Below are 12,321 nucleotides of genomic sequence, written 5' to 3'. Positions count from 1 at the left end.
CTAGAACATAGCCATATAGCTGGGAACAGCATGTTAAACTGCTGAGCTGCTGAACTTGCAGACTGAAAGGTTGCAGGTTCAAATCTGGGAGCGGAGTGAGCACCCGCTGTTAGCCCCAGCTTCTGCCAACCTAGCAGTTTGAAAACATATTGGAAAACCTCAGAGGTACCTCCCTTAGCAGAACTGGAACAATATATTATAGAGTTGCTGATGATAGACAAAATAACAATGCACTTAAGAGGAGAACCTTTAGAGAACTTTGTTAATGAATGGCAACCAATGATCCAACATTTCAATGTAAAATTAATCTAAAAATGTACATAGAGGAAGCTAATAGACTGAAGGCAAGGAGGAAACGGGTATAAATTTGGAACGTATAATATTTTTATATGTACTATACAAATAGAAGCCTGTGACCCCTTATTGAAAATATATTGTCTGAGAAATGATTATGAAAGACGAATAGATGAAAGTATGGCACTGTATGCAACAAACACCTGCAATGTACGTATATTTGAATGAATGAAAATAAATAAACATTATATATAAAAAAAACATGCAAATGTGAGTAGATCAATAGGTACCGCTCCGGCGGGAAGATAACAGCACTCCATGCAGTCATGCCAGTGGCCACATGACCTTGGAGGTGTCTACGGACAACGCTGGCTCTTTGACTTAGAAATGGAGATGAGCACCAAGCCCTAAAATCCGATGTCTGACTAGACTTAACTTCAGGGTAAAACCTTTACCTTTAGCCATTTAGCCCAGAAACCACACAACACCACAGACATCAGAACTGTTAGAAGTGCAGACGCCTCAACACTTGTATATAAGCAATTACTGACAAAGGGAACTCTGGACTGAACTGTCTGTTGTCTTATTTTCACCTCTGTTTCCAAGATCTATGTAACTCAAGATGTTTTCTTTCTGTCTGCACAAAGAAGTCACTTTCTTGTTTTTCACCTCTATTTCCAAGATCTATGTAACCCAAGCTGTTTTCTTTCTGTCTGCATAAAGAAGTCACTACCTCCTTCCCCAAAATGTCTTTATTGCTCTTTATTAGAGAAGGAAGCACCACAAGGCCTCTCTCTGCCTCAAATGTCTATCACACAGACACAAGTCCACATTCGGGACTTTCGTATCAAAGTTAGAAAAATTGCTATTTGTCTTTATGTACTAGCTGAAACAATAAAAATAAAGCTTTTATCTTTCTGAACTTTACCAGAGCATTCAGTGTATTTCCTCTCCTGTTTATTCTTTTAAGCTCATATACAGCACTGGTTATGCTGCACTATGCTACAGGAACCAAATATCTCTAGACAAACTTCCCAGCCTGGTTGCAAAGAGAAACCCTGCTCTCTCAAAGAACACTTCTGTGAATTCACTTAAAAGTGAATACTCCTCCTCCTCCTTCTTGGACCAGTATCCAAAAGCAGGGAGCAATTTAGTTACTCTTAAGAAGGGCCCAGCCTGTAGGCTGAACAAGGAGAACTCTATAATGTTTTGTGGCAGGCTTTCACGGCTGGAATCACTGGGGTGTTGTGCCATGTTCCATCAGCATTTTCTCCGGAAGATGCCAGCCACAGATGCAGGTGAAACATCAGGAGAAAATGCTACAAGAACATGGCCATACAGCCCGAAAACCACACAACACTCTAAGTAGAGGGTTCCACTACCTTCCCAGCCATGTTTGGTGGGAACCAAAAATATGGCCTTCGTAGTGGCTGTTCTCAGAGGCTTGGCCTGGCCCCTTCCTCGCTCTCCTTCTGTTGTGAAATAAAGCCTTCACCCTTTTCTTGAAGCAGAGCCTTTAAAGCCTGGATCCAACTGGATCTCCCTCCCTTGTAGGTCCCTCAGATAACAGGGCAGTACCATGATGAGCCTCTGGGCCAGGCGTGTCCGGGCAAAGAAGTAGATCACCCGCAGGCGCTTGGGGAGGCGCAGGTTCCGGAAGGAGGAGGGCTGGAGGGTGATGGTGTGGAGGGTGGCGGGACGCATGGCCGGCTGTCGTTCATAGCGCTGGGAGCCGCTTGAGGGCTTGGCGGGGGCCACACAGGCTTCGGCCGGGAGCCGCTTGTTCAGGTCTGCCAGCTGCCAAGAGAAGAAAAGCAGATCGTATCAGGAATCAGAAGAACCGCAACACCAGCACTGAGCATCTTCATGCAAGAATAATAATAATAATAATAATAATAATAATAATAATAATAATCTTTATTTATACCCCGTCACCATCTCCCCAACGGGGACTCGGGGCAGCTTACATGGGGCCATGCCCAGAGCAATACAATATAACAAAATATAAATAAAACAACAAATCATAACGCATTAAACAGTACAATAAAAGAAAATATACACTACAATAAACAAAATCAAAAGAACAGTAGAACAATAAAACCACATGAACACTAGGTTAAAACTCGGGGTGAGAAAGGAAGTAGGAGTAAAAACCACAGAGGACACGGTCATAAAGTGGCGGTGCAATCTGGAGGACAGATATTGGAGGAGAACAGCAAAAGGGATATATGTAGCAATTACTCTCCAAAAGCACAGCGGAAGAGCCATGTTTTCAGGTCTTTCTTAAAGGCTGCTAGTGTGGGGGCTTGCCTAATCTCACCGGGCAGTGAGTTCCACAATCGGGGGGCCACAGCAGAAAAGGCCCTCTCCCTTGTTCCCACAAGGCGGGCCTGAGATATCGGCAATGGTAACAGGAGAGCCTCCCCTGACGATCGAAGGGATCGGGCAGGTTTATAATAGGAGATACGGTCACGAAGGTAGGTGGGTCTCAAACCGATTCTGCAATGCTTCATAGAAGGATGTTGGATCTGGCTAGAAGATTATCCTTTCCTTAAGTCAGGGCATGATATACGCATGGGACATTTCAATGGGTCTAATTCATGCATGGGCAAACTTTGGCCTTTCCTCTCGGTGTTTTGGGCTTCAACTGCCACATTCCAATTATGGCAATTAAAGAACAAGAGAAAAAGTCTATGATTGAGGGCTCGTCATAGAGGATGGAGTGACAGCACCCTCTGTGGTCAGAATCGAGCACAACCTGCAGGACGCCAAAGTTGGGAAAATGCCATATACCTCTATCTGCTATTTGTCCTGTATGTCTAACGGCATTGAATGTTTGCCATGTATATGTTCTATGAGCCACCATGAGTCCCTTCTGGGATAAGAAGGGCAGAGTACAAATGCTGTAAGTAAATAAATAAATAAATTTTGTCGCCCTGCTAAGCCTTTGAAACATTTGTGACTTATGGCAGGATATAGGCCACGATTAAAGCTAAAAAAATGTGTTTGGTGCTGGATTTCTGAATGGGATTGTACTCATGGCAATGCTAAAAGGTAGAATTCCAAGTGAAAGTGCAGAATCTTACCTCCATCCGTCGAATGTCAATGGAGAGGACGGTGGTGAAAAAGAACATCTGGAGGAAGAAGTCAGACACCAAACCAACTACAGCAAAGAGGCAAAACTCCTGCAAGGTACAAGGGAGGAGAGGAGGGACTGTCACTGACACCATCCACTTGGGCAGCTGTGCTTTCTCTGGCAAAAAGTCATGCCAAAGTAGAAGGAATTAATCAATGCCCAGCATGCCTTTTATGATAACATGACTTGGTACTGACAAGAGAAAGATGGGAGAAGAGATAGACAAACTGAAGATGCTAAACGAGGAGAAATCTCAAACAACCTTCAAGAAAGATTTGAACTTTTCTTTTACTTTTCCACAACTACAATGTGGGCAAATGTAAATTGCTGGATTTATGAATCAGATAATTTTTTTTATCTGCCCCCAGTGGTACAGCAGATGAAACCACTGAGCTGCTGAACTTGCTGACTGAAAGGTTGGTGGTTTGAATCCAGGGAATGGGATGAGCTTCCGCTGTTAGCCCTAACTTTTGCAACCTAGCAGTTTGAAAACATGCAAGTGTGAGTAGAGCAATAGGTACCGCTCCGGCAGGAAAGTAATGGTGCTCCATGCAGTCATGCCAGTGGCCACATGACCTTGGAAGTGCCTATGGACAACGCCGGTTCTTTGGCTTAGAAATTGAGATGAGCACCAACCCCCAGAGTCGGACATGACTAAACTTAATGTCAGGGGAAAACCTTTACCTAAACCTTTTAAAATAGAAGAGACTTATTCATCAGAAATACAGGTTCAACTCTGCAGTGGAGAAAGTTGCTAGGAAAGCACCTGACTTGCACAAGTGCCGCTATCTGTTACGAAAGGCCAGCAGCTCTCCAGGAAAGCTCCAATTCTGATCTCATTGGAAGAGAGCTCCCACAAACTATACAACACACAGAGACTCCGGTTCCTAATCTACCTGTTACTCATTATCCTGTTTTATCTTGGCATTCATAAATGTTGATGTTCAAAGTACATTCCAAGTTTGATTATTCCTCTGTTGGGAGGGCTTGGATGCTACCCTCCTGTTGGTTGAAAAGGGCCAGACTGGATGACCCTTGGGGTCTCCTCCAACTCTAGTATTCTATGATTCTATATATATGCAATGCAACTTGCATCTGTTTATATTTGACTGTTTTGCCCAGTTTGGCATGCTGTGCTCTTAATCCCTGTGGCAGGAACTTGGGCCATCTTAATAATAATAATAATAATACTTTTATTATTATTAAGATGGCCCAAGGGGCTGTGGCGCAGACGGGAGAGCAAGCCAGTGCAATTAACTGCAATGGATCACTGACCAGGAGGTCATAAGTTCGAGGCCCGCTCGGAGCTATGTTGTTGTTTGTCTTTGTCCTGTGTTAAAAAGGCATTGAATGTTTGCCTAATATGTGTAATGTGATCCGCCCTGAGTCCCCTTCGGGGTGAGAAGGGCGGAATATAAGTGCTGTAAATAAATAAATAAATAAATAAATATTTATACCTCACCACCAAGAGGACTTGGGGCGGCTTACATGGGGCAGAGCCCAGACAACATAATCAGGTAAAAACAACATACATACAATTCACAATATAACAAGATAAAAACAAAATACAATATAAAACAAAGGTAAGGTAAAGGTTTCCCCTGACATTAAGTCCAGTCATGTCTGACTCTGGGGGTTGGTGCTCATCTCCATTTCTAAGCCGAAGAGCCGGCATTGTCCGTAGACACCTCCAAGGTCATGTGGTCGGCATGACTGCATGGAGTGCTGTTACCTTCCCACCGGAGCGGTACCTATTGATCTACTCACATTAGCATGTTTTCGAACTGCTAGGTTGGCAGAAGCTGGAGCAACAGCAGGCGCTCACTCCGCTCCCGGGATTTGAACCTGGGACCTTTTGGTCTGCAAGTTCAGCAACTCAGAGCTTTAACACACTTCGCCACCGGGGCTCCAAAACAATGGTAGTAATTGATAATATCAGTCAACCACCAAATACAATTATGTCGTCTACATAGGTGGAGGAACTGAAACATCTATGCAAGAATACAATGATGAGATAAAATGCACAGATAATAAAATAGGTACCTAATAAATACCAGATAATACCGTATGGGGTTAACTATCTAATGCTTGTCTCGCCAAAGGCAAACCGAAACATCCTAGTCTTCAGTTGTTTCCTGAAGGAAGGTAGCAAGGGAGCTAACCTAATCTTTTGCCTTCTTAGAAGCACTATGATCCTTTCCTGGCTCCATCATCTATATATATATAAAAGGGTAATGAAATTTCGGCCTAGGACAAAACAACAAAACTACACATCCCAGAAACACTAAACTTGGCAGCACAACTCCTCATCCATGCATCTACGTTCATACAACAAAAAGCTCCAGCTACTCCAGAAAACGGCCAGGCTTTGAGACTGAAAGGCTATTCACTGCTATTCCACCTGGCCAACAAAGGATTCCCATAAGCCACAGCAACGCGTGGCCGGGCAAAGCTAGTCACTATATGTATTTATACTCCACGTTTTCTCTTCCTTCTGGGCAAAGTGTGAGTATGAAAGTAACAATGAGAAAGCTTTTCTGCTTATGGCTTCAGACTGGCCAAGATCAGGACATCTGAAGGTCCCAGGGTTCCCTTTTCTCAGCCAATTAGGTGCCAAGGCCATAGATCATTTGGGTCACAATTCATCTTCCTATCTCTAGGACTCCTTGGACTCTGGCAATCATGCCATTCATTATCTCTCCGGTGGCCTTCATGCTCAAGGACGCAGATAAGGGACAGAGACGCAAACCCACTGCAATTTTAAGGAGCAGACACTGTTAGGTAGCACATGCAGAAAGCTGGGGTTCTATTCCATCTCATCAGTGTTCTTTATCAACATGCAAAATATGAGGACAGTGAAAGAATAGAGGAGGATAAACAACAACACCGTAATCACTGCTCTCCCAAGTGCTCATCTTGAAAATGTGCTACATCAAGCTTTTAGGGAGAACATCACAGGCGTTCCTTCAGATGTAGGCTGTGGACCATCACAAAGGAGCTTCCAGCAGACTACAGACACTTGTTAAGATAGTAAGAGGATGTATTCTCCATAACAAGCCCATCTCAACCAACTGAAGGGTTTTGGTGATCAAATGCAGTGCTCTCTCAACTATAAAGGCACTGCAGGAGGCAAGATCCCACCACAGAAATCTACAACAGCTACGTCCCTTCAAATGTTGCTCTGGAACATCTCCAAGGAGTCTTGGCAAAGGATTGCACAGGCATGGGGCAAACTTGAGCTCTCCAGGTATTTTGGACTGCAACTCCCACCATTCCTAACAGCCTCAGGCCCTTTCCTTTTCACCCTCAGCCGCTTAAGCGGCTGAGGGGGAAAAGGAAAGGGCCTGAGGCTGTTAGGAATGGTGGGAGTTGAAGTCCAAAACACCTGGAGGGCTGAAGTTTGCCCATGCATGGGATAGCACCACAGTGTGAATCCAAAGCAACATACAATAGCATGGCTTTATGACTTATCCTTTCAGCTTTGGCACTTGTGGATGGCAGGGGGAAGTGAAATGCAAGGCAATGCGTGAAAAGAAAATGAGAAAGTGGGCCTGAGAGGAAAACTCAACCCTTCCCAAGACTGACAAGGTGCCTGACAGGTGATGGTAGATGAAAACGTCCCAGCAACTGCTGTGTGCCCACATACCTGAATGGCTGGGACAAGAGTGAAGTAACCAATCAGGATAATCCCCAGCTCCGTGGCCATGTTCTTCATAATTGACCAGCTCTCATTGCTCAAACCTGAGGGAGGAAAGGCGGGAAGTGACAAAGACTGAGATCCAGGGATCAGGGGAAGGAGATCCAGGGATCTGTCTTTTAACAGATTCTGTTCTAGAGATTGTTTAATTACACTTTGAAATAAATAATAATAATAATAATAATAATAATACAGCTCTACAAGTGCCACCTTGACGTGGTGGGGATAACTCAGCCGCTATCAGGACCTCAAGATTGAACTTCAAAGACTCTGGCAGAAACCAGTGCAGGTGGTCCCGGTGGTGATCGGCACATTGGGTGCCGTGCCAAAAGATCTCAGCCGGCATTTGGAAACAACAGACATTGACAAAATCACGATCTGCCAACTGCAAAAGGCCACCCTACTGGGATCTGCACGCATCATCCAAAAATACATCACACAGTCCTAGACACTTGGGAAGTGTTCAACTTGTGATTTTGTGATATAAAATCTAGCATATCTATCTTGTTTGCTGTGTCATAATAAAATAATAATATAAGAATAATTTTATTTTTATACCCCGCCTCCATCTCCCCAGGGGGACTCGGGGCGGCTTACAAGTACAAAACAAACATACAATAATATCAGGTACTGGAAAACGCGCAAATGAAAATTAAAAAGACATAGCATAAAATCACAATCATTAATAAAACACAAGTTAAAACACAGCAAACTTAATTTGTATACCGCTCTATCTTCCCGAAAGGACTCGGCAGTTTCCAACCAGTGCAAAACAACATACAATATACAATAACTTAATACAGTAGAAGCGCATCATTAAAACAATACAAAACAATTCAGTTAAAATTAGCAATAAATAAACAATCACAGTCAGAATCTTTGCTCAAGGGGACAGGAATCAGCGCAGATTAACATGGTCCCTATTAGGGATAAACTTGTGCACATATCTTAGGGCCGAGAGGTGAGCAGTGTACCAGAGCAGATAAATAACTTTTATATCTGGTTGCTGATGGTCTGTACGTATTTTAGTACATTCAGTTTTGTTTTCGCTTTTGTAAGCCATTCTGTTATCCAACAATGGAAAGAGGGGTGGGATTTAACTGAACCGAGCAAATATAGTGCAGTGATTTGAGTGTTGAAGTACTTCAAAAGCCCACTCTACCATGGAAACTTGCTGGGTGACCTTGGGCAAGTCACACTCTGGGCCTCAGAGGAAGGCCACAGCAAGCCCTGGGATAAATCACTGCAGACTGTGTGGGGGACTGATATGAGAGCTGTTCAAGAAAACATGAGCAGCTCATGCTATTCTACCAACACTTGCGTAAACTGGGCTAGATGTGCCAATGGCCTGGCACAATCTGCCATCTTTGATCCATATTGAACAGAAGGCCATCGTTCGCACGCACCTTGTGCAATCCGCAGCTTCACTTCCAGGTCGACAGGCGTGGAGACGACTGATTTGGTGAGAACCAACACGTTCTCCAGGCCAATCACAACCACAAGGTAAGGGAAAATCTCCCTGAAAACAAAGTGAAAACAACAACAGAGACAACCCTTAGAAACTCAAAGAAGAAGCAAAGATGGCAAAGGTGCTTTGCAGCCAAAGTGGGGAAAGCGACTCACATTCTGAGATGACTTTTTCCACAAATCCAATAAAACAAAAATTCTCAAGCCAAGACCAGTTTTTATTGTAAAATAAATACCCTTAGGAAAGCAAGCAACATATTCCGCTCTAAATAAAGACATATGTCAAAACATACTTCAGATGCCAAGGCTTGTGAGCCAACAAGAGGGCAAGTCAGGTAACTGGGCTCTCCGTCAACACAGCATGGATCCAAGGCGGCCTCAATGCCCCCATCACAGACCATGCAGCCAAGGGAAGCCCAGGCCTTGTCCTGCAGATGGGCAGCATTGCGTCATTCCAAAGTGAAGGACACAGGGAGGGAAATGTGGCAATGCTCTTCCATGTTTGTCCAACTGTGTTGGCTGTTTGCATAAGAAGACCATGACGCAAGGGTCTGATGAAGGGCAGACAGGTCGGAGAAAGGGCTGCGCACACCTCAAGGCCCTTTGTGAGAGACTCATCTTGGCAAGTAATGTAGCATCTAGGATACTATGATGAGTGGATGGAATGAAATTATATGATTGGGGCCTGTCTAAGGGACTATTAAGGCCTGGCAAGACCGAAGATACCATCCTAAATTAAAACCAATGGCATTCTGGAGAAAGAAAGGGGGTGAAGATTGGATTAAGGGTGGCATTAACAGTGCTGAACCGACATAACTGATCTGAGAACTTTTGGTGTAAACAACACATGTTTCCATAGTCAGAGACAATAACTTAAGGAAGTCAGAAACAATGGTTCTTTATGTTAAGGAAGAAAAACAACATCTGTTTCTGAACTGATGGAGCTCCAGCAAGTCTTAGCTGAAGAACATTATTAATATTCAAAAAGTATTCATGACAAAAGCAACCTCATAAACCTCAGCTGCAATATGCCATTGTTTAGGACAAGCAGAATTCATTAATTCCCAATTTGCTCCATAAGACACTGTGTTCTTTTCTCTTAGGTCGACACGAGAGGCTCCTTGCAAAGCAGGCAGCCAATATAGTGGGCAACACTTGCACCCCAACATTTTTGGCACTGGTTAAGCTGGGCTTAAAAACTTACCCTCCGTTGAGCGTTGGGGTCAGGCCAAAGAGAGTGCACAGACCGACGGACATGAGCAGGGAGCTGAGAACCGTCACGACAGCAGCCAATGCCAGGCCCCATTTGGACTTCACCATGTCAATCTTGCCTGAGGGAGAGAACATTGGACGGTGTCCACAGGAAGGGCTTGCATACCAGCCCCCCAGGTAAAGGGGAAAGGAGACAACAGGAGCTCTGTGTGGGACTGCCTGCATGCCTATGTACACTGCTGGATCTAGAACAGGCATGGGCAAACTTCAGCCCTCTCTCCAGGTGTTTTGGACTGCAACTCACACAATTCCTAACAGCTGACAGGAATCGTAGGAGCTGAAGTCCAAAACACCTGGAGGGCCCAAGTTTGCCCTGCCTGATAAAAAGTGAAACACCTTCAAAGCTACTCTTGGGAAAAACAATGTATAACCTCAAAAAAGTGAGAGATGCAACGGAGCCTCCAAAAGGCCTCAGCTCTGAAAGAAAGAGGATTTTAACCCTAATTTTAGTCCATTCAGTCTGCTCAAATAAGCCATAGGAGAAGGTCTCCTCCTCCAACTGGCTTCCAAGGAGAGGCCCAGATCCATAGACCCTCCTCAAATGTACCTGTGCAATTGTCAATTGTAGGATTTACAAATTAGACTAATTTTACTAAAAGCAGAAATGTGGTTATATAGTATTATCTAAAAGGAGCAGAGTAATGAGGGATTAAAGTCAACAGACAGTGAGCGTGAGGTTTGTCTGTGTTTGTAGCTTAGTATAGTATATGCATCAATGTTATTGTAGGTACAGTAGAGTCTCACTTATTCAACACTCGCTTATCCAACGTTCTGGATTATCCAACACATTTTTGTAGTCAATGTTTTCAATACATCGTGATATTTTGGTGCTAAATTCTTAAATACAGTAATTACAACATAGCATTACTGCGTATTGAACTACATTTTCTGTCAAATTTGTTGTATAACATGATGTTTTGGTGCTTAATTTGTAAAATCATAACCTAATTTGATGTTTAATAGGCTTTTCCTTAATCCCTCCTTATTATCCAACATATTTGCTTATCCAACCTTCTGCCGGCCCGTTTATGTTGGATAAGTAAGACTCTACTGTATGTGTTTTGTTAGTGTGTCTGCCTGTAGTATGTCATAGTCTCATAGGTAGTTTTGTAGTTTTAGCAATACATGTTACAAAAATCTAATTTTTTTGGTATTAGTTTTGATCTTCCATTGTTTTTTTATGTCTTAGTATTTATTTGAATTTTCATTTGTACATAGAATTGAATGTAGAAAAATGGGAAGGTGAAAAAGAGGGAATAAGGGAAATTTTTGAAATTTAAAAAAATTAGCTCAGTAAATACATACGTGTGGAGAAGTAGATGTAAGCGAAGAGGATGATGTAGGTGGTGACGAGGGGGATCAGCTCAGCAACGCCGATCTCCTCCTTGAAATGGACGTGGACGATGTGCTCCTCGCGCAGGGTGCAGTTGGGGCTGGGGTGCAGCGCCTTCAGCCGGGAGCGCAGGCTGGACAGGAACCTGCGCAAAGGCAGAAAAGAGGCTCCCGTTGGCCCTGGGCTCTGTCCTCAACACTAGCCCCACTGGACAAATGGCCTGTGGGCAACATGGCAAAGGCCACCAGACCTGAAGGGTCTTTAGACCAGGCATGGGCAAACTTTGGCCCTCCCTCCAGGTGTTTTGGACTTCAACTCCCACAATTCCTAACAGCCGGTAGCAGTGGGTCCTTTTGGCACCATGAATGTCTCCTTCAGGCTGTTGCAGGAATTGTAAGAATTAGGCAGGGCAGAAATGTAGTGTTTCCTCACCCACCACGAGTTTAGACTGCTGAAGTCCTGGACTATGGGAAAGGTTTTTGTTTTTTCAAGTATTTGTACATTCTGCATTTGCAGCACAACATGTATCGCACACATGGCCCAAAAATAAAAGATAGATAACTTTTATTACGGTCCATGGACCCACAGCTACTGAATAAATAGCATACAGGAATTTACAAATCCTTCGTAGCTGGGAAAATAAACTACACAGACACATACTACATAATGTCAGGTAATAAATGGAAAAATAGAAAATAAATTTTAATTAGAGTATAGATAACAATCAGCCGCATGGGCAGTATTTTTCTAACTTGTGCAGAAGTCACAAGAAGCTTGGCATTTCACTGAATAGTGCCTCATCCGTTATGTTTTCCAAGCCTGCTCCCAAAATATAGATGTTCACAATCAGATTTCTGCAACCAACAGCCTTTTGGCATATGACTTTGTGACAGAAAGTACTTGAGAAAGTACTTGCTAAGGAGATGAACTTTAAGTCCCTACAGAAATATATGCTAGGAAGTGCTATCAGAGCAGGATGGCCAAACCTTGGCCCTCCTCCAGGGGCTGAAGTTTGCCTATTTCTGGGAGGACAAACAAAGCGAACCAGACTACGAAAGCAAGGAATAAGGGATTTCTGTGCGCGAGTCATGTCTGCCAAGAACTTTCAGCATTCCTACCAAG

General features: G+C 43.7%; 1 protein-coding gene across 4 annotated transcripts in view; it reads right to left on the bottom strand.

Annotated features, from left to right (window-relative positions):
• scap (SREBF chaperone) overlaps positions 1 to 12,321 on the bottom strand; it is a 68,572-nt gene that overhangs the window by 22,984 nt on the left and 33,267 nt on the right. For all 4 annotated transcript variants that reach the window (XM_062984407.1, XM_062984410.1, XM_062984408.1 and 1 more), the window contains exons 7-12: positions 11,172 to 11,344; positions 9,799 to 9,925; positions 8,534 to 8,646; positions 7,077 to 7,171; positions 3,381 to 3,479; positions 1,873 to 2,091 (exon numbers count right to left, since the gene is read on the bottom strand). In XM_062984407.1, the coding sequence (XP_062840477.1) occupies positions 1,873 to 2,091; positions 3,381 to 3,479; positions 7,077 to 7,171; positions 8,534 to 8,646; positions 9,799 to 9,925; positions 11,172 to 11,344 (826 nt within the window). The remainder of the gene's footprint in view (positions 1 to 1,872; positions 2,092 to 3,380; positions 3,480 to 7,076; positions 7,172 to 8,533; positions 8,647 to 9,798; positions 9,926 to 11,171; positions 11,345 to 12,321) is intronic.

Source organism: Anolis carolinensis, chromosome 6 (assembly GCF_035594765.1).
Source record: "Anolis carolinensis isolate JA03-04 chromosome 6, rAnoCar3.1.pri, whole genome shotgun sequence".
NCBI lineage: Eukaryota > Metazoa > Chordata > Lepidosauria > Squamata > Dactyloidae > Anolis > Anolis carolinensis.
Note: the sequence above shows the minus strand (reverse complement) of the source record. Positions and strands in the feature narration are given on the sequence as shown.